Genomic DNA, 27,961 nt, shown 5'->3' on the forward strand with positions numbered 1-27,961 from the left:
AGCTCCGGGAAGCGGCTGGGAGGGCCGCGGCAGCGCGCAGCCCGCCTGCTCGCGCGCGCCGCCGCTGAGGCGAACGCCGCTTCCTCCTGGCCCTCGCTGCCGCCCGGGCCGGCCCCATGGCTGGGGGCGCCTGGCCTGCCTTGCAGCCGCGCTCCGTAACGGAGCCCAGATCCGCTCGCAATGCCTGAGGTACCGGGACGCTGCCCTGTGGGCGCCGAGCGGGCAGCGACCGTTGCGCGAGCGGCCGTTGAGGCGCGCGGGCAACGACCGTTGCGCGAGGGGCTGTGCGGCGTCCAATGATCGGCCGTTGGGCGCCAATGAGCGGGCGCCCCGCGGCCGTTAGGGGGCGGGAGGAGCGGGGCGGAGGGCCCGGGGGCCGCGCTGGGGCCGCCGAGGGGAGAGAGGCGGGCGGGGCGCGCGGTAGCGGGAAGGGCAGAGCGGGAGCGCGGGGCGTGCACGGGCGGGGAGGGTGAGAGTTCAGCGCGGGGCTGGCCCCGCTGCTTGGTGCCCGCGTTCATTCATGTGAAGGCGCCCTCCCCTTGCAGGCTGCTGTTTGCAGTTACCGCCCTGGCATCCGGAGGAAGCCTCCTCGGTCAGCCTTGTTCTGAGCCGAGTTGCTGGTTGAAGCTCTGGAGGGAAGGAGTTTACCGAGGGGACGCCCTTGCATTTCATGTTTCGTCAGCCCGACAGCATCTTGGCTTTGAAACCATCTTGCACCTACCTGTTTCCGGACAGTGACAGGGAGAAGAGGCACCATCCTGCCATGTCCCGCTACAGCCTCCACAACCTCCTGGACTGGCTGTACGGTGGTGTGGACCCCAGCTTTGCTGGCAACGGAGGGCCAGAATGTGCTGCCTTCCTCTCTGGGCAGCAGCGGCTGTTGGAGAGCTTGGTCTTCCTCAGCGTGGGTTTCGTGGAGATCTTCCTGTCCTTGTGGAAGCTGAGGCAGCTGCATTCCAGGGAGCTGGAGGGTCATCTGCTACAGCAGCCCCAGGCTAAGCAGGAGAGCTTGGGCAAGAATCTGCTGCTGGTGGCTCTCTGCCTCATCTTTGGGCTGGAGGTGGGCTTCAAGTTTGCTACCAAGACTGTCATTTACCTGCTGAATCCCTGTCATGTAGTCACTATGATGCAGGTAAGTCCGAGGTTTGGTTACCTGGAAGTTTGTTTAAGCTTCATACCTGTAAAGCAATAATTTTGTATAGTCAGTTGTGGACCAAAAGTGCATAGCAAGGGTACAAATGTCAAGAATTAATATAAACTTTTAATACTGGTTTAATTTTTAATAGGCTGAACTGAAATCTACAAAGAAACAAAATAAAGGAAAATACCAATGTCAAACTAACTGCTTGGGAAAGAAAGAATAAAAGCTTTTTTTTTTTTTTTTTTTTTTTTTTTTTTTTGTCATGGATACAAATGTGAAGTTTGTAGTTGCTGCAGAAAAGAATTATTCCTTCTGCAGAAGATTTTCACTTTGACCTTCTAATTTTAAAAGCTGAGTGATAAGGAAACCAGTGTTACCTGTGTCACGCTTACGTGCGGGATAAAATAACTGAGCTGGCTGAATACATCTGGGTACACTGTGTAACTTGTGTCTAGCTTGCAGGTGTGTTTTTTTTATATATATATATATATGAATAATGGAAATGTACATAAGGTTTAGATATCACAGTTCATAATCATTTATGAACTGCATTCTCCAGTGGTCCTGCACATGTACCTAGAAGTCACCTTCACTGAGACTGTAATTTTTTTGGACATTTATTACTATTGTATTTAATTTCTCCAGTGGTCTAGCTTCGCCTCTGGACAATTTACAAAATCTAAGAATTTTAAATTCTTTATGTCAGATATGACATTCTTTATGTCAAAAAAAAAACTTCCATAAAAACTGCCATGATAAAAACATCTGTATAACAGCAATAACAAAAATAAAACCAATGTAGTTCTTAGTCTTCCTTTGTGGAGGGCAAAGAATTTGAGGTTGCTGGTTTGTGTCACATCAAAGCAGTTCTTACTTTCACTCCTGAAGAGCATTTCCTGAAGAAGGATTGGATTTGAGAAATGAAAAGAAATTGAATGAGGCTAATTTGTTTTAACTCTTAATATTAACTGGAAGGTTTTCCTATTCATTCTCTGGTTTAGAAGGTGAGACTAGGTTACTGTTAAAACAGTTAAGCTTAGTTCCTTTGATATGGTACGATATTATTTTACAATAGAAATATGATATATTTTACAGATACTCTGAAAAAGCTTCTACTGTGCATAAATCAGGGAGCTACTACTGTTTAGCTCATTTATGGTCTTCTCCAGGAAGACCAAGATTTAACTTTTAAAACCAGACTTTGACAACTCTTTTTAAATAATCTCTTTCAGCCCACAGTTGTGAAAGAGTTGTGGGTGCTTAAATCTATGCTAATACTAATTAGAAATTAATTATTACACAGCAATTCAGAAAGGTGGTGAAATTCTGTGAAATTCAGAAGATGGTAAGCAAAATGCTAAAGTTGTGCCTCTCTATCTCTGCCTTAGGCATAGGTAGGCTTATGTTTAATATAGAGGATGAAAGCAGTTGCAAAAGAATAGCTTTCAACAGAGAAAACAAGTTCCATACCAAGATTTGTGTCCTCCATCTGCAAGAAAAAATACATACAGTTGGAATCTTGTAGCTGTTGTTCCTCTGCTCCAAGTTTGCTCATGGCAGCAGGCTGGTGATGAGATATATGAAAATATAATGTTAGCATTTTCTCCTGTTTGTACATAATCCTGCTTCTAGGCCTAAGAATAGGAGGTGAAGAGATAAAGCATGCTGCAACTTTTGAGGTCACTTCCAACGGAAGCTAGCAGTAGCTGTTGGTAAAGGTCTCTTCTTGCACTCCATTTCTATTTTCCTTCATCTGGCACTATTTCATCTGAGAGCAACAAAGGCTCTGGGCTCTAAGCCAGAAAATATTTGGACCTGGAAACTACCCTTCAGTTTTCTCAGTGTAAAAGTCCTGCTTTTAAATGACCTAAAAGTGAAATAAACTTACAAAATAAAATAAATTGAGACTTAGATCTTGTGGTGTATTTCAGTAGACGTAACTGTGTAATATAATGGTTACTGAGTTCTATGAGTGTATTTTGTTCAGGTGTCTAATTTCTGCATATCATGTATGCCAACCAGCGTTCAAATCAAATCTCCTTCATAGGCAGGAAGAACTAGTTCAGATGTGTCATCAGAGGACAAAGTTTTGGTCAAATGAACATATTCACTTAAACTACTAAAAGGTTTCTCTTGGGTAATCAGCTTCAGAGAGCTCATTGCCATCATGTCACTTAGTAGAATAATCCAGAAGTAATACAGTTTATTTTCAGACCTTGACTTCTGTGTTTCTTGCTTAGCTTTTGGAGGAAGAATGACAATGTTTTTGCTTTTCTTCACTTGTGACATAAGTGCAGTGCCATTTAAGGAAAAAAAAAGAGGGGGGAGGGAGGGAAGAGGAAACCCGAGCTTTTTACCAGAGTGTCTAGTGTCCATTCCACCTTTATTTAAATAAAAAGTAAAAAGCTTTTGCAGAATTTTTGACAGCTATCACACAGGGTGGAGGTATATTTGTGTAGGGCAATTATTTGATTGGTGAGGTGTGGCCAGGGAAATGGCCTCTATAGAAATTAAGAGTTATGTTATTGTTTGACTTCTGTTGCTGTTCCTTCTCTGCATAGAGTTCTTTTATTGAAGATGTTCTGAATATATCTTGAGACAGAAAAAAAGTAAGAAAAAACATTTATTAAGGCTGGGTATATAACTGGACCAATAACACTGCTGTAAACCTGGTGTGAAAGCGTATGTTACATGGGAGACATTTTAAGACTACTAGTATATTGCAATCTTGTTTTTCCCAGTATAGAAAGAAAAAAGATATGGCATATAATTAGGAAAGAAATTTGCATGTAAGACAGCCTATTCCAGTCACAGGTCTATCCTGAAAAAAATGTAGGTGTTTTTTGTTGTTGTTTTAGGAAATAGTGACACATTGCTGGGTGGTTCTACCAGTCTTTCTAGGCAAAGGGAACTAAATTAAATGAAAGTGATGGGAGGGCCGAAGGCAAGGGAAAGAAGCACCTACATTTTAAGGGAGTTCAGTTTCTTGCAGTGATCTTCATCTTAGAGCTGAACTTTGTATGATTAAAATCAATGCGAAGTACCTCTGTAATCTGAGAAATAATAATTCTCCAAAGAGAATTAGACCTTCTCTAAAGGTCCCTTTCAACCTTAAGGATTCAATGATTCTAATCCATCTCATGATGTGACAGAACATACCTGAGCCCCTTGCACATCCTTCTAGCAGTGAAATGCTCACTGGCAAGAAATAAGGCTTGCTGGCAAGAAATAGTGGTGCTCTCAGTGCTTGAGTTGCTCTCTGCTGTCAGTTCCAATAACTGTCAAATTTTTCTTGATTTTTTGTAATTTGTTTTTAAGTAATGACTTTCTTGTGTTTAAGAAACATTGCCAACTGAAGTTTGGCATTTCCTTAGAAGCTTTGACTGTTGCTATAATTAATGTCATAATTTTTACCCATCTGAAAAAAAGTTCTCTGATAACTTGAACACTGTATGGTTTGTTTCACTATTTTGTGTATTTTTAGTAAATTACAAGAAACTACGCTAAAGTTAAGAAATATTTCATTAGCATAAGGCAAAGCAAGGATTTTTATTCAGAAATAATATACTTATTTTTCATTTCATCAGTATCTTAAGGCAGTGAGTTGCAGTTTTCAATCTAAATCTATGTGTGTGTAGGTATGTGGAGATATATATATGTGTATATATATGTGTATGTACATGTGTATACACATATATAGTTTTTTGTCTGTTCTGTTCTAAAGCTCATCCCCTTGTTGCATGTTTGGCCAGGAGATGCTGTATGTGAAGCTGAAAAGGTCCCTGTACTTTTGTTCTAGTTGAGAGCATCACAGTGATGTGTCATGCTACCAGTCATTGTTCTGCTGAGGAACTGGGATTTAAAGCTCCAAGTTATGCCTTTGCTAGAATTTAGGAATATGTTCAGTGCTTGAGGATAATCCTCAGTTCTGCTAATCCTTCATTGTTGCCTCCCCTTTATTCTGGGGCCTTTAGAAGACAGCAGTAAAGGTGAGTATAAAAAACAGGGAACTTGTTCCAAGTAACCTGACTCTAAACAGAGTTAGTATTTGCAACACGAAATTCTGGATTAAAAGGAAAGGATGGAAAAGTTTATAACTTTGTCTTACCCCGGGGTTACTAACATATAGGTCCTTAGGTGAATAATTAGATTAGTCAATACTGGTCTCCTTAGCCATCATCAGTTACCAGAGATTTAAACTAGACATTGGTCAAATTGTGCTGTATACAGTGTGAGCAACATGTTATGGTGAGACAGATCCTGAAAATATTTTATTTCATTCTCTCCATTTGTTGTTTACTTAAGAGAATGAAGCTCTTAGTGATTATTTCAATGTACTGTCCAGTGCTGTAATGTGCCGATGTTAGCTGTAAAACTTTTTTCTTTAAGATGGATTTTTACCAACTTAGTCGTCTGTACACATCATTCTGTGTAGGCTGTTTGCCAGTTCCTTAAATTGATGTTTCAGGAATAGCTGCCAAGGCCTTTGGTGCCCTCAGTAGAATGTCAGAATAAATCAAATGGCAAGAGTAACTTATGGGACACTATATAGGGTCCAAAAAGACATGGATATCATCTTCTGACCACTATTCAGATAGAGCTGTTTTGTTGTCATCCTTGCACTGCTGTAAATGTTTAGCCTCTTAGTAGCAGTTTGTAAGTTCTCCTGCAGTGGTTGTACATCAACCACATTCACTGCAGCAGTTTGAACCGGGCTGCTGGTCAGAGAGGAAGTTCTGCACCAAGAATTTGAAACCTGCTCAGAGTGTAACGGGACTCACGTTTCTCATGACAGTTCCTCAGGGCTTTAGATAAATATAAACCTTTACAACATCTATTCAGATTGACATGTAGTTAGTTCCAAGCAAATTTAATTATTTATACTTTAATACTTAGTAAAATGCCAACTTAAATTACGAGAATATGGTGCTATATGCCTTGGTTTTTTTTTGGATAATGTTACTGTTCCTGTTTCTTTTGGTAATGTGGTGTTGTATAAAAATGCAGCTATGACATTTACTAACCTCAATCTAGAATATACTTAGCTTGGTGCAGAGTTAATTTTTTAGCATAATCAAAACTAATCTGTGACTCTAAATCCAGGGAAATAAATATAATAAACTAGTCTCTGAAGATACAGTGGGTGATAATTATCTCCAAAATACAGTTTTCTCTGCTGATATGGGAAATAGATTACGGATTTTTTGCTTATAAAGCATTGGTGGGACTGCAGGTAATTTTTATTTTACTTTTATATAGGGCTCTGCAGTGACAGTTTGGAAAAGTGGGCAAGAAATTTTCTGTTCTTCATTACTTTGTCCAATAGAAGAAATTACAAAGGGTATAGATAGATGCAGTATTGTGAAAGGACTGAGTAGTTGGAACTCAGCTTTGTAGAGAGCCTGCAAAGGCAAGCATGTATGGGATGTGCGTATTTTTAATTTTCTCTTTCAGAATATAAACTTTTCTAATGAGCTTTGAGAAGCACTTACAAGGTGTCTGCACCCTGCCTGGAAAAAAGCTGTGGAAAATTAATTATCTAAAAGTTGATCTTCTAGTCTATCTAATTTGGTTGGAATTGGCCAAAAAATAGTACAAGCAGAATGCTTGTATCTGTATAAGTGATAAACATAAACTCTTTATGGTGGAGTTATTAAAGCATATTACTTTCTGATAGGAAAGGATAAGGTAGTTGATTTGAACTGATTTTTAAAATGAATTCTAGAGTTGATTAACAAAATCTGCTTGAATGTTCCTTGCCTTATGTTTTATCACCATGGAGGGAGGAAAAAGGATGTTTTTCTGGTTAATAGTAAAAGCCAAGGTATTATAACTTTTAAACATACCTTTTAGTGTCTTTTGCTCTAGATGGGGACTTTGATACACCTAAGAAAGAGTAAAGGCTTTTATTTAGATGCAGATTGAAGGGCTTGCCCTCCCCTCTTTTTTTTTTGTTTTTTCTTTAATTCATTCCAGAATTTGATCTTTTTTTTTTTTTTCTTTTCATATTGCCTGTGAATGTTGCAGATAGCAATTAAAAGCTAGCCTCTCCAAGTTTTCATTTCAAAATAGTGTATTAAAACAATTTATGACCTGGTTAATTGAGTGTGACTGGAGTGTTTGAAAAGAAAGATACATTTCCAGTCTGCTGCTGCTGCAACCAGACGCTATATCAAACAGATGGCTCACAGAGACAGGCAAGCTGTTGTTATTAAAGGTAAATGCAATCTTCTGTACTGCATTTATGAGATCTATGAGTTTTATCTGTAGCATTCTCAGGTAACTTCTGCCTGAAATAACTTTCCTTGGACTTCTGCAAACATTCCTATCTATGTAGTGGGTGCTATTTTCTCTGAAGTTTACTCTGGATTGGTTAATTGTGTTGCTTGGTCTTTCCTTCCTCTTCTGTCTTTTTGATTGTTGTCTTTTGCCTCTGTTTTATTTCTGATCAAGCAAGATAATCTTTCTGTATATTTGCTTCTCAAGAGGACAAAGATTAGTAGAAAACAAACATTTCATGACCAACTTTGGCTATACTCTCTTCCTCAATTCACTGACTCCAAAATAAAGTCATTAAAATATTTCTAAAAGGAGTTCTTAGGTATAGTATTTTGTAAAGGGATGGAATATTTTGGAATTCTAAAACTGGAGAGGCAGACAGGTAATAGGAAAACAAAACATCAGTTGGCTTTCCTTCCTCTGAGTGCACATGGAGCGGCACAGTAATATTAAATAAATTGTATGGTATTCAGGCCTAGATATTTGAAAAGATATTTTACTTCAAGTTCATTATTACTGTTTAACTCTTCAGCATTGAGCGCTTCTGCTTGCTTCCAGTGATTAAAAGGATAGAACTTAACAGGAATCTGTGAAGGGCAGATGCAATAGTTTGGTGGTGTCTGTGCATTGCTATCTTGTCAATCCTGACAGGAAATTAAAGATGCTTTGCAAAATATTCTCTTTAGATTAGTTGACCAATGAAGAGCTGAGGCATTCTGTAGGACTTGCTTCATCCTGCAGTACAGATGAAATTATTTTTGTCTTGTACATTACTGAAGGAATAGTGAGGATTGCCCTTCACCTCTCTGTGCTTTTTGCCTGGGAGGATCAATATACAAGGGTAAGAAATGTTCCACTGACCTCACTTAGCAGTAGTGTGAATCCTAATAGACTTTGCTCACTTCTTCAAACAGTGCATCTGAAGTCCAAATGAAGAAATATTTTGCTCCTCATGCAGTTCTGTAGCCTCTCACATGATCCTGTTTGTGATTACAGAAGTTTTCCTGAATAAAAGCATGCATTATTATCTTGATATGGTCTTCAGAATTGTCCTTTATATAAAGACTATGCTACCTACCACAAAATGCAGATGACTAATAAATTAGATCTAAGAAAATAATGATCTCTGTTTAAGGAACTCGGACATGATATTTCGTGGAACTCCATCAAATACTGAATGACGTTTATCGCACTCCTGTTCACTCTAGAAATTTTTAAGCATATTACTGGAGGGGGAAAGATGACCCTTTCCTTCCCTGCAGTCTGCCCCAGATCTGCAGATACCACACAGTGCTTTGTCTGCTTTCTTAGTACATGGTTCAAGAAATGGAATAGGGTGTTTCTAAACCTAGTCCTGGGTTGGTTCAGTGCAACCATCAGTTTAGTGTCTGAGGTCTCTTCTCAGTAGATGAATAGTTAAACAGTGCAATACTCTACCTTACAGTCTACAGCTTGTAACAGCCCTGCTGACCCATCATGTGTTCTGGTGTGACCTTTGTATTTGGGCTTGTGCGCAGGGAGTGCTGGTCATGCAGTTCTTTGTGCCAGAATATTTCCCATAGGGATGGACGATATTTATGGTCTTGCAGAACAACTAGGAATTTGACTGACTTTCTGATTTCTATTTTCTTTGGGTCCTCAGGCCTGAAGTGACCTTCAGTTTGCAAATTTACCGGCATTTTGATTTTCTTTGTAGTTTATTACTTGAAAAGAATCTCAGAATCTCCCGGGTCTGTGCTGGTGAAAGATTGAAATATTGCTTTCTCTGAAGCTTCTTGACCCACAGGCCAGAGAGGAAACACACTGATAACAATACAGGATTTTGTGTCCTGTCTCTTGCTCCCATCACCTCAAAATCACCTGAATTGATCCATGTATGGAAGCTATTCTCACCACAATGGTGAGATTCAGCTGCTGCACAGTATTGTACTCTAGTTTTGCCTCTGCTGCTCACTGCTAGAGTGTGTCAGAAAAGTCAATGACTGATGTGATTAAAGCATATTTCTATATAGTTCACAATTGAATGAAATTTAGGTTAGTTAGTTGATAGAGAATTGCAAAGATATTGAGTGATGGGATAATGGCATGTAATTAATAAGTTTGGGGCACTCTTCCCAGCCATATGGACCTTAATGGGTAAGGTGATATGTACACTACACATAAAATTTTGTGGTATGCGTATGTTTTTGTTTGGTGGTGGTTGTTCTTTTTTGTTGTGGTGTTTTTTTTTTTTTTTTTTTTTTTTTTTTTTTTTTTTTTTTTTGTTTTTNTTTTTTTTTTTTTTTTTTTTTTTTTGTTTGTTTTTTGGTTTTGTTTTTCTGCCTTAGCAAAGAAAGCATCCCCTAGAGGAGTGTCAGGCATCCATTATGTTCACTTCTCTTTAACCTTCCGTGATGAGCTGAAATGCCTTATTTTTTAAATAGAAGACTTGAAAGAAATTTTGAATGACTTTTAAGCGCACTCACTAAATAAATGTCTTGAGGTTCTTAAATTGATGCCTTTTCCTTGCTTTGCCTCTATGTTAATTTTTTCTTGTGTTTGTACTTCCTAAATAGTTATTGAGACTGATGGATGTGAATTAAAGCATCTAATAAGCTGATTAGAGAAATAATGGCTTTATATTAAGAACCTGGCCTGGCAATAAAATGTTTGAAATGTGCATGCTTAATCATATGGTAATAAAAGGCTCTTTCAGAAAAAAGGGCTGAACAGAATGATTCAGGCCTCAGCCTTCCTATGGTTGCTGCAGCAGGTACATAACCTGGTAGTAATTAATTTGAACACCCATCAGTTATGTGACCAGATATGGCATGTAGCACTTCCAAGAAATGTGTTTGTCGAATTTACGCAACTTGTCCTCAAAGTAAATGTCTTCTTCACATATTCTCACTTGAAGTGATTTAATAATTTGACTAGTAGCTTGTCAGTGAGAAAATCTATTTTGCACTTATTTAGGGACTTCAGAAAAAAAACATGATCCATTTTTCATGACTAAACTAGAAATTCTCTTCCCTCTCCCACCCCTGTTCCTGCCAATAATGGACAATATAAGAAAAAAAAGTGTGGGGGGAGGTTTAACATTGAATACTTGCACACGTTTTCCTTTGAATCCAGGATAAAACTTACTGGTTGATACGAAGTATTGAAAGTTGCAGTGAGAGGTTTGGACAACTGTATCAAGGGATGATAGTTTTCTTTGAAAGTCAGGTAGGGATCGTTGCTATTCAACAATATTTTATTACATAAAGGCTTAAACCAGGCTGTATTTATAGGAGTTTGGCCTGTAAGGAGACACAAAAATACCTTGTTGAAATTACATTATTTTACTTTTTATCTTAGGAAATGGCTAACTAGTTACTGGAGCAATTTGAACAGTACTTTAAAAGTACCCCATGGAAAGAAGGCAACGGGCATATTTGACAAAGATTGCTAAAGTTATCCATAGAACACATGCTGAGATACCCTCTTGTCATGATAAGGCCCCTGCTGTGCCAAATACAAAGCATTTATGATGCTAATATTCTGCTTTGCCTCTGCAGCACAGGACCCAGCTCTTGAAGATCTAATGCAAGATGGATGTTTGTCTATAAAAGCCTCTTAGCACTTTTGAAAGTTAGGCTATAGGGACCACTATGATAGTGAATGATTGGTAGCTCAGTAATCTGCTTTACAAAAAGCCCTGAGTGAGGTATCTATATTTATGTATATTTAATAATGACAGAACTTCAAATGGACTAGAATTTGACTTACTTAGGAACTTACAGAAGCTGCTCATACTGCTTAAATCCTTGTATATGTAGATAACGTGAGGACTTTTAATTTGTTCATGATTTTTAGTCTTTTCCAGCTCTGCTGTGAAACAGTTCTTCTACTTTGAAGTGATCTATGACATACAGAATTGGGGAAGAAAAATGTACAAAACAGAGCTTAAATAAGATCATATCATTAATTTTTTTTTTCCTCCTAATGTTGCAGATTTTTCTCCTTGCCTGTCCTCCATGTCGGCTCGCAATGATTCTTTTCAGGTAATACCATGTTCTTGCTATATTTCTGTCTACTTGCATGATGTGCTTTTAAAGTCAATCGTGGTTTAAGTCATAAAATATTAAAATACACATCCAGCTCTTCATTAGAAAAGAATACTGGTTGGACTGAAAGCTGAGTCCTTGAAAAGAGCCAAGCCTTCAAGCATGGTGCTGAGTCCACTTACCCTTGTTCCTTTCTTACTGGTGGTGGTTTTGCTCTCATTAGCAACATCTTTTAGCTCTGTACTTGATGAGAGCGCAGGTGTCCTACTACAGATTAACCCATGAGCTTGTTTAATTTATATCATGTGCCTTGTGCTTACTGATTATCTTCACATTAGTAGTTGATGATCATGGAAGGCCATATGCAGAATATGGGTCTATTTGTTTTTTTAAATGTGGAGATAAGTTAAAGCAAATTCTTATTGATCTGAGTATCTCACAAACATATGCAGTCTTCTCTGTAACGTTGCTCATTGTTACCAGCTTTAGGAAGTGGTCTAATGGACAAGTGCAGTAGAGTAATCAGCTCATAGTTTTTAAAGGCTCTTACTTGGAGGGTCTTAGAGTTCTTGTTCTTGAAACCCCTCTCTCACAAGTGCTGCATTGCAGGGGTTCAGTTAAATCATATTGTGGGGAAGGTCACGGGGCTTCCCGGACAGGATGAGAATCAGAAATGGCCATAGTTGCCACCATGACAGTTCACTTGGCTCTTTCCTGTCTTAGTCTAGGCAGTTACTGGAAGATACGATGCTGAGGGCCTGCCCCATGGACAGGTTTGGAGGCGCTCCTGTCTGGCTGCAACTTTTTCCTGCTGCCCCTTGTTTGGACAGGGAGCAGCTGAATGCAGACATCAGCCCTAGTTTATCTCAGGGAGTGTGCAAAGTCAGTCTGATGTCTAGTAAAACCTGTATTTATTATGCATTTGCAAAGGAGTGGTTGCAGGGCAGAGGCTGCAGTATTTGTTCTTTTTCAGAGTGAAGCTTTTTATTTTCTGACATCCTAACATAAAAATGACATTTGAAGAACTATTTAGGAATTACAATGCCTTCCCACCACTTCTATTTACTTATAAGCTTTGTAATTTTTAATAGAGTTTATGATAGGCAGTGGTTGTAGAATGAATTTTATGCTTTACTTTGCTTCTTACATAAAGTAAACAGTACTGACCTTACATCTGTGTGTACCTGATATGACGGTGGTTCAGGGAGAGATGACTGAAAGCTGTACATCACTGTAATTTGAAGAAATTCAGTACCCTTCTCTTTTCTTGGGATTCACTGTTGCTTCTTAAATAACAGAATTATATTTGTTAAGTAACTAAAAAGTCAGACTTTGAAATTCCTCAAGCTTTAGTTTGATGTTACATACATCAATCAAGTTAGATGGAAGTAAAAACTTTATAAAATCTCTATGTTAAGCTCTAAAAGCAAAATGAACAGGAAGATTCCAATCAGTTAGCAGCCTGGACCATGGACGAGATTAATATGAACAGGCCGTCCAGACCTTCTGGGAATCCATAGATCATTATAGGAAGCAGTACTACTTCAGGAAATTATTTAAATATCTATTTAAAGAGAGGTTTTTATCCTGACTATTGTAGTTAGTGGTGTAGTGGTGGTGGTCAAATTCAAGCCATCAGAATTTTCTCAAATCTCTTGCTGCATTTTATGGAAGACATACTACATAAAATACTGTGTAGCTATACAAAACATACACATGTAGCATGCTAAATAAAAACATTGCAGGTCATTACCAATCTATGAAAATAATGTCTTATCTCTCTTCTAAGGTTACAGATGCATATGTTAAATGGGGCCCTCTTGGCACTGCTGTTTCCAGTTGTTAACACACGCCTGGTGAGTGTCCTATACCTTTCCTTTCCTCTGGCATTTCTTTCTACAGTACTTTGTTTAGAAAGGTGCCTGACCTTTGCTTGAGCTGTCTTTAGAGATGGCTAAATTACATAGATTTGATTTAGGAGCTATACATCTGTAATACTAAGCAAGTTTTGATAGTTAAAGTTTCTTGCTGCATGTAAATTCACTGGTCATGGAATATATTTCTGCACATATCTCCTCTCTCTTAATTAAATTCAGCAGAATTCATACTATTTTGATAATGAATCCAAGTGATCTATAAATACCTGCAGGATTTGTGTATTGAAGAGATAGCTAAGACACTGAGAAAAATGTGAGAGTGTTTCACTCAAAGCAGGTAAGTTAGCTATTTTGCTAAGATCTTTCTGAAGATTATGTAGATTATCCCCGAGTTGTTGCTTCTACTACAAAGAACTTACAGTTTTGAATGTTAGATTACTAACATTAAGTAGCAAGTACAAGTAGCTGCCTTTCTTCATCCCAGTCCCAGTTTTATAAAGCTATCTAGAAGGTGGTGCCCCTGCCTTCTACACTGCAGGGGCAAACTAACAGCTTTCTAAATGCAGTTTTTCATTTGTATTATTTTAGCAGTGCTTGAGTCAACAGTATTGAATGTCTGAAACTGAAGAACTTGTGTCTTTTCAAGCAGATGTTTGTAGAGCTATAAATACAAGTATAACAGTATAATATATAAATGAAAAGTATAGAAAGAAGTTTAGAATGGCTAAGTTGTCCAATGAGTGATTTGACAAAGAGTGATTTGACAGCAGGTGACTTAAGAGGCTGGTGGCTAGCCTGTGCTAACTTTTCTCCTTGTCTTTTACAGGATAAATAGATTGTGAAGAATAAGTTAATGCAAATAAGGTAGTTTGTATCTCTCACATGATTAGGTTAATTCTGAAGTCTAAATTCTTTTGTAGGATGGCAGCAGTGCATTCAGGAATGTAGCTGCAGCGTCATAATTGTGGTGAGCTTAACCTAGTAAACTGGCAAGCAAGATCTGTGGAGATGTGGTAGTGCAGTTTGTGTAGGCTGCTAATACAAGGACATGTTCAGCATCCCATCATGTCTTGACTCTACGAATAAATTTCAGCACAGATTCTCTTAACAAACCTCACGACTGTGCATGCTAACACTTCCCTTCAGAAGCAGATTCTGATTCTCTCCCTGTGTATGTATATGTGTATACATATTATATCCACCTTAATAGGATTAATTGAAAATGAAATGAAAACCAGATCAAATTCAATAAAACCGATCAATTAATGCTATCTTAAAGAATTATATTAGAATTCTCTCTACTGACCGCATTGCATGGAAGGTGACAGATGCCTACTTAAAGCTGAGATTCGTGGGGTTTTTCGGGGTAGGAGGAGGATCAATATATATTTGCATCAGTTACAGATAGGCAGGTATATTGCAGGAAATCTGAATGCAACAAGCTGCCTCTAAAATATCAGAAAAAGAATTGTTGCAAATAAAATCTGGAGAAATTGTTTTATACCTTAGCACAGATGTGTCATAGATAGGTACCAGATATTTAGCCTTGGTACCCAGGTATTTTAAGTGGCTTTACTGCTGACATTAATGCCAACATTAACATATCTTTGTTTTTGACCCACTGGAGTACGTGGGAATCCCTTAGTAATCTATGCTAGGTAGACAAACTGGTGCTTGAGCTATGGAAATGGCTGAATAGTTTAAGAGTAACTTGAGCACTGGTCAGGTTTTTGGCTACTTGCCAGGGTGGATGCCTGCTTGAGAAATGAGTCCTAGGAGGCCTGGAAATAACCTGTTTTCTGAGGACCACTTGTGGTTTTGTTTTGGATTTTTTTTTCCTTTTTGAAGACTTCATGGTCTGTCCTTAGTCTCTTAAACTTCTTTGGCAACTGCCCCTCTGCCAAATAAGTCATCTGCCGAGAAGTAACCAACATAAGTCATCTGCCGAGAAGTAACCTTCAAAGGCTGAGAGAGCTGGGTCTGTTCAGCCTGGAGAAGAGAAGGCTGAGGGGGGACCTGATCAGCGTGTATAAATACCTCAAGGGAGGGAGGGAGGAGGAGGGGGTGGCCTCTTTTCAGTGATGGACAGTGATAGGACTAGAGGAAATGGCTTCAAACTGAAGCATCGGAAGTTCCACAGGAACTTAAGGAAGCATTTCTTCACTGTGAGGGTGACAAAGCACTGGAACAGGTTGCCCAGAGAGGTTGTGGAGTATCCTTCTTTGGAGATCTTTAAAACCCGCTTGGATGCAGCCCTGTGCCACGTGCTCTAGGTGACCCTGCGTGTGCAGGGGGGTTGGACTAGATGACCTCTGAGGTCCCTTCCAACCTTGGGCATTCTATGATTCTATGACATCTCTTACATGGTGCTACTAGCTGTTTGCCCCATATTTTCTTCACTGTGCAGCTTTATGTAGGTTCCCCCTCTCTCCTATTTCATGTATTGTGGTTTTCAGTGCAGGTTAAATTTAAAAATGTGCCTGTCATTTACTTGTGGATTACTGACCCTGTCTAGGAAACAAGTCATTGATTATGAATCTGGGTTAGTGACTATGTGTAGGAAAGCTACAGGTGCAGGATACTGTTCAGGCCTTTCCTGCAGACACGTAGCCTTCCTGCTGGATGTGCTACAGAGAAGGGCAGAGCTGAATTACTTCTGTGCCTTTTGCTGACATACCCGCCAGTCTTTGTAGAGGATGGCGGATGGAGAGTTCTTGCACAGCATAGTGCCTTCGTCTATTGTTGCAAAGATAATGCCAGGGTATAAATAATTAACAGAGGGAGGAGTACTACTTTTATAAAATAGAGCAAAGTAGCAACCTGCTATCCCACTGAAAATCACCTGCTTAGCTGAAGTGGGTTTAGTCTAGTATCTTACCATGCTTTGTGGGGCTGGGAAGATCTCGAATCTGTAATATCAGACTTCTGGGCTCAACTTTATTTGAAGCAGTTCTGAAAAGCTTTTTCTAAATCTTAGTGCAGTCGATGGGCAGAGCTAATTGTTTCCTTAGGGCAATAGCTCGTTTAAGTTAGGCATTCATTGTGTCCTGAAGAGTCCTGCTGCTGATGGCTAGGACTTTCCTTGCTCAGAGACAAGAGCTGAGCTACAACATCTCTTTTCTACAGTCTCTCAAGCAATGGAATTAGCTGCTAGGAGTTTAGCTAGACCAGCGTACCTAACTTACCTGTTGCTGGGATGAAAGCTTACTGCCTGCTCTTGATTTATTCTTGGTCCGTCTCAAGTGAGTCCTCAGCAAGTGTCCTGGTTTGTGGCCCTTGTGAAACTGCACCATACTTCACTGATGTGGGTGCAAGCAGCAGATATGGCTACTTTGAGCCAAACTCTTCCTGAAAAACAAAACACTATACATTTTCTGATGAAATTTCTGTTATAAGAATGTAAAAACTGAATAGTCCGAATGATAATTTATTTAAAATTTATTTATTTAGTGTTAACTATATATTACATAGTACTCTGGATTTTGTATGTATGTTTGAAGAATTGTGAGTGTCAATATTAGGTGGTGTCAAAACAGCATGATTTTATACCAATATTAAAACCAGTGAATGGACAATGAACACATTTTTCTTCAAGTAGAAACTTAGGATCTTGATTAACAGAGTTGCCAGTACTCTGCATTCATTTAGACTGTTAAGAGAGCTAGAATAGTAGAAGAATGGAAAAATTGACATTTTATCTTGTACAGATGGAGATAAAGAAATACACCATCCCTGTTACTAGGGAGGTACTTGCTGCTCTTGAGAGTGGCCTCTAGGCACCATCAAAGGCGTCGTCTGTTGGGGCTTGTGGCGAGGGTCGGCTTTAGAGTTTGTTGAAGTCTGGATTTAGCTACTCATGGGCTTCGCAGCTGCATGCCATCAAATATTATGAGATGAATTCAATCAGGAGGCAGTATTCTGGCCTACTGTATGTTCTGCGTGTTGCTTTGATTTTTGGATATCTCAAACTTGCTAAACTTCTGAATTTCTGAACTGCTAATTTGTTTTCACAAAGAGGTCTTTAAAAGCTTGGATTGATGGGTGATCGTACATTGTCTCCACTTGCAAATTCTTGTTGCACATTCAAGGTACCTATCTGCTACCTGTGAATGAGTGTTTATTGATAAAACAATTTACAGACCTTTAGAGCTGGGTGAGTCAGTTGTTCTGTACAACTTTATAGTTAGTTTTTTGTGTTTGTTCTTTTCTCTTTATTGTAGCTTGGCTGTACAGAGAGGTCTGCATTGCCAGTTCCATACCAGGAAATACACTTGCATAATTAGCCAAGCTTCAGAACAATTGATCTTTCAGCAAAAGAAAATGTTGGTTTGTTTTACACAGAAAAAAATCACTATTGCAGCAGAACAACTGTTGCTGTGTTCTCAGAAGTGTCCTGAGCGTAATGTTTGTGTAACTGACCCTCACAACTCAGCAAGTGCAGAAGCTCTTGGTAAACTCGAGGATCCTACAGCGAGATCTCCTTGGCATGGAGTGGGTGCCTGTGCCGTGTTGTTCCTTTTAGGAACTCTTGTTTCTGGAGTGTGCCTGTTCCAGCAGGAGAGCTTCGGGTTCCTTCCCATTGCTACAGCTGTGTTAGTCTCTTTTCAAATCTTCTTACGTGATACCATGCTTTTACCCATTGTGTGTTTCAACTGGTAATACAAAAGATAAAGATAAGATTAATATTCAGGAAAGTTCAGAATTTCTGTGTTCTTCCTTTAGCATACATAACTTCAGCTTACTTCAGCTTATTTTCCAATAATTGTTTGAAGATGCTGGAGTTTACAATCAGTGGGATTAAACACTAATAGGGTTTAAAGTATTCAGCCGGGGGATGCCCGGAGTAATGGAATCAAGCCACTGGGTTTAACAGCTTTTACAGTTTAACAGCTTTTACAGTCAAAAATTAAAAAAAAAAAAAAAGTAGTAGGATTTTAACTGTAGTATTTACACTAGGCAAGAAGCATTTTCACTGTAGTATTTACCTGCTGTTTACTGACTGTTGTTTAGAAAGAATGTAGAAAGAATGTGAAGACTATTTAGAATATTAGGTGATGTTTCTGTTTCAACATTATGATTTTATATCTTCAAACGATGATGGAAAAGGCAGGTGCTTTTATCCCCCCCCCTTCTTTTTTAATTTTTAACAGACAAGCCATGATAATATAGTAGGACATGTTAGCATTTAAAATGACTACATTTGAACCAAGCCTAATGATTTGGCTTTGCATTATTCTTGTGAGATTTCTGACTCAAGCTAAGGGTATTGTCTGATTCTTACATCTGAAATATATTAGAAAAGTATGTCTTTTCAGCCTTTTAAGTGAATGGCAACAACAACCTGGATTCTGAATTTTGAATTAGATTTCTTTTTTCCTGCCTTTGTTCAGTTTTAAATGTATTACGTTCTAGTTTAAGTCTTTTTTTTCTTTGTAACGAGTGTATATAGACAAAGACACAGGGAATAACTTCCAGATACAGTGTATTACTTTTTCTAGCTCATACAGAACTAGAATTAGAATTAGTTTGGCTCTGGTTCAGGTTATTTTTAGAACAGTATTATTTTTGTACAGGCTGTCTGACTTCTCCTCTAAGAGGTAACATAAATTCAACTGTGCACACAAATGAATAACAGTGACTTCTCAGAAGCTGTTAGCACATTAGGAATACCTGATTTACCACTAACAGGTAACTTGTTCATACCCATTTTTCTGCAGCTTGAAGATTAACTAGTTTTTATCTATTTTGAATTTTATTAGTTTTAGGAGAAGCACAGCAGTTTCATACATGTATGCAGTTGAAAATAAGACCTTTCAAAAAATTTTACATGGACTCGGTCAGCAGTAGCTTTTATTCTAAAAAATAAAAAAATTGTTGTAATGAAAAGTACCTTCTGTATGGACTTTTATCACTTTCAAGTTAGCAGTTCATTGTAAAAAGAGCTTAGATAGATTCTTGTGGGGCATAAAACAGTTTTTCTTAAAAATGGTTCCTTTTAACACAGTTGTTAATAATGAAAATATTTTTCTTATTCCTCAGCTACCATTTGAAATGGAAATTTATTACATACAGCATGTGATGCTCTATGTTGTGCCCATTTACCTGCTGCGGAAAGGAGGTAGGTTGGCACTTTCGCCTTTTTATGTTGAATTGATCCCATCCCATGGAAGATGATGTGCCTAATCGCTAACACAGATTTTGCTCTTTTTCAACATTACTCTTGTATGCTGTTATTTAACAGTTCCTGGTGGTATGCTGGAGTTCTGTCCAGCAGAACTCCACTGTTCTGTTCAGTGTCAGGCACTGAATTAGTGGAATAAAAAGATGGTGTTTTGCCAAAATAGATTATGTTACTTTCAAGACTCTGGCCTTCTTGGATGTTTCCTTGAAAGTACTGCACCTTAAACTGAGCTGAAAAGATTTCTTTTTACCCCTAGATCCCAGGTAAATATTAATCAGCTAGTTAGATAATTTCTTGGAATTCTGCAGTTCTAATTAAATGCTGTGGCACAGATTAGTGAAACAGGCTGGCTTCCTTGTTATCTTCTCCAACAGGATTACTATCTGGTATTCATTTTTCTGTAATATTGCAATAAGCCTGGGAATCCTAAATCACTGTGCTGACTGGGGTTTTGTGACCTTCACCCCTTAGAAGGTAATGTAGAACGTGTTCATCTGGTGCAATGCTCTGACCCTCTCTCTTGTTCATTGTGCCCTCAGCTGCTTTATCTAGCAGAACTACATTGTTTCATTTAGGAAATAAAAGATCATAATGTGTGGTTCAGATGTTCAGTAGCTTTAGTTCACAGCCTAGAGATAGGCTCTGATGCTGAGCAATGGGATACAGCTTACAATCCTTTGCACTTACTACACTATAAGGTTGTAACCTTCTTGTTCTTGATTACTGAAAATGATCCAAATAAAAAGTGAAATACAGTAATTCAGAGATCACTATGCTTGTCTCTTTAGTGAAATATGCTAGCCACATTTTGTTTTGATACAACATTGATAGCATTGTTTGCCAGAATTTTAAGATACAGTAAAACAGAAGTTATGTAAACTCTTATTAATTATAGAAGGCAGAGAGTTGTAGGCAATTATGTTGTAGGCAATGACAAATCAAGCTCTTGTAATATTGCCACATCACTTCTTTTGATGTCCTTTAAGTTCTTAAATAATGTATCACTTTGAGTTGTATATTTGCTTTTTTTTTTTTAAGAGTGAATGTTACTCTGTTTTCGCTGTGCCTTATATCTGGGGTTGATGGGACTCTTATCTGCAGTTTAAAGGGCTTCATGTTATACAGCGTCTCCTTTGTAGCCTAATGTGCCCTTTATTAATTTCCAAGTATTTGCTGCCATCTAATGTTGACATGATAGTACTGAAATTTCAAACCCAAACTTTATTGGCTAAATAATCAATTGAGATTGCTATAGATTGTGTATCTAACTTCAATTTCTTATGCTAGTGGTTCCTAATAGGCACCTGAATTACCGTAATAACAGTTATAAGTTATTATCCTTAGCAAAACACATGAACTTTGGCAGTATTTATGGCTGATGCCACAGATGATTAAATTTATGATTGTTCACAGAAACTCTTGTTGATTCTGTCTAATAATATTTGTTAATATTTTTGTCATTTCAATAGCACCTGTGTTTAAAAACACTGAGTGGATGATACTCTTTATCATATCTTCTGCAAGCTGATCTATTGTCATGGACATTAATCAGCCCTATATTTATTGATAGCAGCTCTATATCTGTATGTGTGATAGAAAGCTCCACCAGTGAGTCTATCAATTTCATGCAGAAGTAACTGAAGACAAGTAAAAAATGAAAAGGTCTGAAAATGTGAAAAAGTTCATTACTTCAGTTTTATTGGAAACCTATTGAGATTTCTGATTGCTGTAATAGAAATATTGTGATAGAGATTCTATTAAGTGAGTTGAGCAAAACACCTGAAGAAGAGGTGGCCTGATGCTTATTCTAGATAGAAGTGAAAGAAATTTCCTTTCTTTCCTTTCTAACAGATTTCCTTTCTAAGTATGCATATGCATGTATGCATGCACATATGCACACATACCACTTGGAGACAAAATGATTGCTCATGTACTGTGCATCAGATCTTTGTCAACTGCACTACGAGGCTCTCAGGCAAAACATATGGAGGGCAGATGTAAATGGTCAGCACAGAAGACTGTAACTCGAGGCAGTTCCTACATGAAGGACATTTGTAGTTGGCTGCTTTCCTGTGGGATGAATCTCACCTTGAATACCCTGTGAACCTTGCCAAAAATTATATTCTAGATCTGGGCAAGAAGCAGCTTTTCTGAAAGCTCTGATCAGACTGCCCAACTATAGGACAAGACAGGACCCACAGCAGCACTGAATTAGACCATGGAACCAGTTCACTGAGAACTCTTCAAACCTCTTACATCTGCAGTCACAGCTCAGCTGCTCTTCTGAAGCATACAAGTTTGCTCACATAAAGAGACTGTATTTGGTCACTTGCTGTTAGAAGGTGTATGCAGCTGGGGAACTGCAATGTCTCAAAGTGCCACTGCTTTTTCAGGAGGGCACTGGCCTAACCTCCAAGATTAGGGTCCTAGACACCTCCAGTTGTGTTCAAGGAAAACTAATTTTGCCTACTCTGTGACATAATGGAAAGAAATCCTAGCTTACACTGTATCAGCATCAGAGATCCAACATTCCTGACTGGCTTGGGCCTTAAGCAAGGAAATCTATATGTGGTAAGGCTTTGAGGTGCATTTGACAAGATCAGGTGTGAACTTCATTTCACAGCTCCAAATTATATTGAAATTTAATCAGAATGGTGGTGTTATTTCCTAAGTGCTGTGAGCAAATGCTTAGCATTCCATAATGGTACAGAGTAAGAGTTAATATGGGGCTACTCCTTAGTGAAAGAGTTCAGGCGATAATCTCTTTTTAAGGACTGGGATCTCCAGCATAATCATATGGACCAGTAAATAATAACATAACAGGAAATATCAGGATTTTTTTTTCCTTTTTTTGGGGGGAGTGGGGTGAGGTTTAACACTCTAAAAAGCAATCTGATGTACAAAACAGATATACCTGAAGTTCCAGGAATATCCCTTATTCTTATTCAGAGTCCTTTGTATCGGTGTGACTTCAGTGTCACACAGTGTCGCTGCTCAGTGCAGACGTGTTGGTCTGCAGGGGGAGCCAGGTCTCCAGTGTCCTCCTTGTTAAAAGACGTGCACAAACTCACTGTTCCAACACTTGTCCATGCTGTGGAAAGAGTAAACTGCTGTATTTTGGGCAGGGAAAAAATAAATCTCCACTTGCAACCAAAAGAAGAGTAATTTTCTATTACATTATGCTTGTATGTAAATACAAAAAAAAAAAGTACTAGTTTCTGTTAAATTATGTAAAGATTTTCACAACCTACTTTTTGAGAGATTAAAATGAAAATAAATAGTAAGGACAGTAGAACTAACACAAGACTTCATGGGGGAAAAAGTCTGTATAAAGGAAATTTAATGTCTGTTTAGTGTTGATCTTTAGATTTTAAAGCCACATGTCCATTTCCTAGATGTCAAAATTAACTCTTTGACTTGCCTAAGGTCACATGAATTCTTGTTGTGGGAGCAGATGACAGACCCAAATCTCCTGGATGTCTATTGAGCCCTTCCCAGCACTGCTTCTGAAATAAGAGAAGTGTAAACTGAAATATCCATTACCATGCTATTTCAGCACAAGAGCAAATATTCAGCCTACTTAGATGACCCTGATCTGGAACGGTCTAAACTGTCTGGGGCGCGAGCATTTCTGAGAATGAGATTAGTGCCAGACTGGCAGTTGGATTAAATTTTTTTAATGTGCTTAACATATAAGAACTGCCTGTGATCCTTAGTGAATAGAGAGATAGTGGAGCCTACTGTGACATATTGACATTGATTTCCCCTGTGAGCAGCAAAGAGCTTGTGATAAAGCCACCACAGGCCATTCCAACAGCCACTCGGTTGGGTCTCGGTTTTTGTTTTTGTCTGTTGTTCTTACTGGCCTAGTAAAGACAGCAGATCACATAGGGCTGGTAAGTAGTCATCTGTATATACAGATTATATATATATATGTATCAATAGCAGTGCTGCAAAGGTATAAAATCTATTATCTAGTGAGAAATGTTTGCAAAATATCCCTGTGATATAAATTTAAAATTAATGTCTCAAATCACACGTGGGAGTCCAGATCACTCTGAAATGTTCTGTGTGAAGGTTGCTGTTTCCTTTTTGAAATCATGTAGGACACTAAGCTGTCCCCCAAATATCAAGCTCTCTGCATTCTAGCTTTTCTGCATGTTTACCTCTTTAGTTTAGTGCCATCTGTTCTTGGGCTTTATAGAAGAGTTCTGAAATAACACAAGTAAATGTCAACCAGGTGAGTTCATGTGCAAATGAGTAAGATACAGCACTACTCTACCAGCTCCTGGTAGACAGCTTTAGATAGCTTAACTATTTAAATATTGTTTTGAATAATGCATCTAGATTAAAAATGCACCTAAAGCTGCAAAGACAACACTAAAAAGCTTTGCAAGTCAAGTGACATTTACTTCAAAGCGGGGGAGGCAGCACAGAAAGTTTATGCACAGCTTGACCAAGTCATTTAAAGTTGGCACTTTGGTAAAAGAGCTGGGGACAGTTCAACTCTGGCCCCAAGGCTCTTTGCCTTCCTCTCTTACTATCTCTAATGAAAAAAATATATGCAAGGTGGTGTCATGTAGCTGCCATCTTAACTGATGTTTTCAGGAAGTGAGGTTTAATTAATATCACTATTTAAGTAAAGACTTGGTTGTAAGTAGGATACCTCCCAGCTGTTAGATCATACTTGTTAAATATGTTAGAAGTACTAGACTTATCTAAATTTTCTCCCATGTACTATAGAGCACTCTATTATTCCTATCAGGCCCACTTTTAACTTCAGATTTTGTTTGTAGTTCATACTTCCTCTGACCTTCACCTGCCTGCTGGAAAAGAAATCTTATAAGCTGCCTTACACTTTCCAAGTAGCTTCCCTGCTCCTATCTGTCATGGTTATATGAAGTCACAGGTTGCTTACTAAAACAGGGTATGCAATTGTGTTTTGGGTAAAAATACAATAATTTTGTTGCTTATCAAAGGCACAGTGAGAGTGATATATAGGGTACGTATGTGCTGCTATTGTTCAAGTATGCAGCCAACTTCCTGCTCTCTATTACTGGGAATAGAGCTGCTATGTTGCTGTCAGTTGACAATGTAATTGTAAAGCTGTCAGCAACCTTAGAATGTAAAATGGAAGGATATTCTAACTTTCTGCAATTTCTATTTAAATTACATTGATTTTGCTGTAGGTATCTGGCATGACAGCCAAAATTACAGATAAACAAATGTATAAAAAATTATCAAAGGATAATAAAGAGAAGCAGTCTTCTGGTGATTTTCATGCCAGAGACTGGCATGACTAAATGGTGAAGCAGGTAAAAAGTTACTTGCCTTTGTCTTCATAAGATCCTGCAGAGAGGCATACTCATAGGAGCCTTAGTGGAGTGAGTACTGCCAGAGCTACCTACACATGCACACAGTTATTCTCATCCTCAGGAGGCTCATGCAGCCTATGCTGAAGTCTTTCCAATCTTTATGATTACTGCTCAATTGATAGCTAGGGAAGGGCAATATCAATATGCCTCTCTCTGCTATGAGGCATCCTTTGAGTAATGAGTATACAGATCAACATTTGGTAATATCTAACAGGGCAGAGAGCAGGCAAAGGTAAAACTGACACTGTATTTTTGTAATTGTCTAAAAGTCTACAACTTTCTACAGAGCATGAGCATGACAGTGTGCATCTTCTGTGTGTATGTGTATTTTCCTAGGATATTAAAGCCATATAGAAAGCCATATTTTACAAATGTGTCTGCTAGTAAGACTTCAACAATTCTGCAGACCGTTTTTGTTATTTCCATGTGTTTGAGTATTTAATTCTAAAAATAGTCTTGCATCTAAGAGTTCTTTTATCAGAGTGTTATTACTACTTTGGTAAATTCTAAATCAGGTGACATTGTGTTTTTTTCATTAAATTGCCAAAATGCCCTTTCAGGAGGACAGCCCCAAAATACTGTGGTACTTCCTGCTTCATTTGTGGGGTACAAATATTTTTGCAGCATCTGTGATATTTACTGAATATAAAATAAATAGCTTATATTCTGTATTTGAGAGTACTTCCACAGCAATTTTCACTTAAGAACATGGTCTGTCACTAAGGGATTGAAATAAGAAATAAGACTCTCAAATATTGATTACTATAACGGTAGTCCCTAGGCTATCATCTAAAAACAGATACCCCAGCATCTGGAGAAAAGAGGATTTTCTGTGAGTGCCTAACCACAGTAATCAGCTGAACACTGACATATTCCGTTCTTTTCAAGGTATCTACACTCCAGAACCACTCTCCAATTTCTGGTGGGCATTTCTATCTACTGGGCTTATGTTTGTGTACCATTTTAGCATCTTGCAGATTCTGGGATTGGTAAGTACTTGTGTGTTAGGAAATGGGTAGTTAGCAAGTACTTTCAAAATAAAAACACTGTCTAGTTTTTCAAAGTGTCTAGATTCATATGGATAAAATTACTTTAATGCAAAGTTTTAACTGCACATCCTAATGGCCGTTTGTATCTCATATTTCATAAGTAGTGATAAAACTTCCACAGATCAGTTACACATCTGTATAAATACAACTCTTAAATGCAGAACTGCAGTCAGATGTGCCTTCTTTCTGAAAGCTGGCCTATTAATGTAGAACAAAGGATTACCTGCAAAACATTTCTGATTACTATGATAATTTTCAAATTACCATTTTAAGTGGTATTACTAATTTATACATTTGTTGTCCCTTTCCTAGGTCACAGAAGTGAATTTGAACAACATGTTATGCCCAGCCATCTCAGACCCTTTTTATGGGCCCTGGTATCGAATCTGGGCATCTGGACATCAGACTGTCATGACCATGACTCATGGGAAACTTGTAATCCTGCTGTTTTACAGTGCTCTCCCCATCTTTAAATGTAGCATGGACTTGTTTAGATTCCCCACTAAGAAAATAGACTGAAATTTCTCCTCAGGAAATAGTACATAGAGAAAGCAGAGGCACTTATACTGAAAAAGAAAGAGGAGGGATGAGAGGACAGTGTGTTTATACTTCTTCCTACAGTTTATTGCCTCAAAAACACCTTTGTAATCAAGTGAGCATTTTTTTTTCTTTTAACTGCTGTTTCTCACTGTTAATTGCCAATGGCAAAATTAGTGGCCTTATTCTGGAAATGAATCGTGTTTTATACATTTTGTGTAAGTTACAGTGGCTAAGCCACCCTTTAAAATTAGGCCCAATATCTGTCCACATTCCAGCGAAGAGAGTGTCAGTGCTACCTCGTTTTATGACTTCTTTTTCTACTAATCATCAGTACACTTACATCCCAGGACAGGAACTAAAGCTGAATTATAATTCACCACTGATAAGAACAGAGCATATCTTCAAGTGCATCATCCTGTCTTAGCTCTTAGTGCTTGAATGTTATAAAACAGTCACAGTGAAGAAATGTACACTGACTCTCCCAGCAACAAGTGTGAAACATTGAGATTCTACTGTATTTTCATAAGGCTGGTTGAAAATATTGGAAAATAATAACAATAACTTGTTACAACAGTAACAACAAAAATTGCTGTAAATGAAACCTGTGTTTTAAGTGACTACTTTATTTCTAAGCTGCTGTGGATTAATATCTGACTAGGTCCCATTGTATCTTAAGGTTTTGGAGATGTTTTTATTTGAGTGACTGGAAAAAACTCCAAGTTGAAACTATTTCAAAAAGCTGTAGAACATCTAGGCTAAAATAGATATTTCATCCACTGTTCTGACTTGCTTTTGAACAAAATGGTTATTGACATTTAGCTTAGATGGAGAGAGAGTCGAGATACAAAGCCCAATGTGAACATCAGATTTTTTTTGGTGGTGGTGGTTGTTTTGTTTTGTTTTTAACTTGCTAGCTTTGGAAACATTCCTGTTCTGTACTCTACACTGATCCTCAGTGAGGGAAGAATTTTTTTTTTATTTCTTTACACTTATAATATGCTGTATATACTGATTTAAAAACATAGGCATAAAAAGGAGAGCTAAATAGGTCCACCTCTTTAGCCACCACTGGGGAGGTGGTGTTTCAGGTCAGTACTATGACTGCATTTACACTAAGAGAGAAACTTCTTTTTGATGCATATTTAGGAGTAGAATGGGATGCAGGCAGGCAGCAATTTAAAAAGTGAAATGTGCGTGCCTCTTCACATTTTCTAAGTCTAGAGGGAGAAATTTGGGGACAGAAAGAGGGGGAATCATGACCTGTATATATTCAGCTAGTTACTTCTAAGTCCATTCTTTGGGCAGACTGTATTTCAGGGCTGCAGAAATTTTGTTGTACAGAAATTTATAGTTTCCTTTCATTGTATTGTTGTAGCTGTGACTTGTAATATAAATCAAAACCATCATACCTCCTCCTTCAGCTCAGTCACCTGAAGATCTATTCTGAAGTTAAGGTACAGTCATGCATACCTCAAGAAGGAAAGTAAGAAC

At 38.3% G+C, this 27,961-nt stretch overlaps 1 protein-coding gene across 1 annotated transcript; it reads left to right on the forward strand.

Moving 5' to 3' along the window:
• Positions 1-85: 85 nt before the first annotated feature.
• Positions 86-27,951, forward strand: TMEM164 (transmembrane protein 164). The gene is made up of 7 exons (XM_026036019.1): positions 86-189; positions 546-1,132; positions 11,396-11,445; positions 13,238-13,304; positions 19,365-19,443; positions 25,770-25,870; positions 26,243-27,951. Exons 2-7 carry the CDS (start codon positions 671-673, stop codon positions 26,447-26,449), a joined length of 966 nt encoding a protein of 321 aa, XP_025891804.1. The 5' UTR covers positions 86-189; positions 546-670; the 3' UTR covers positions 26,450-27,951.
• The last annotated feature ends 10 nt before the right edge of the window (positions 27,952-27,961 follow it).

This window comes from Nothoprocta perdicaria, unplaced genomic scaffold, assembly GCF_003342845.1.
Source record: "Nothoprocta perdicaria isolate Ctin4 unplaced genomic scaffold, notPer1 scaffold_17, whole genome shotgun sequence".
NCBI classification, from domain to species: domain Eukaryota; kingdom Metazoa; phylum Chordata; class Aves; order Tinamiformes; family Tinamidae; genus Nothoprocta; species Nothoprocta perdicaria.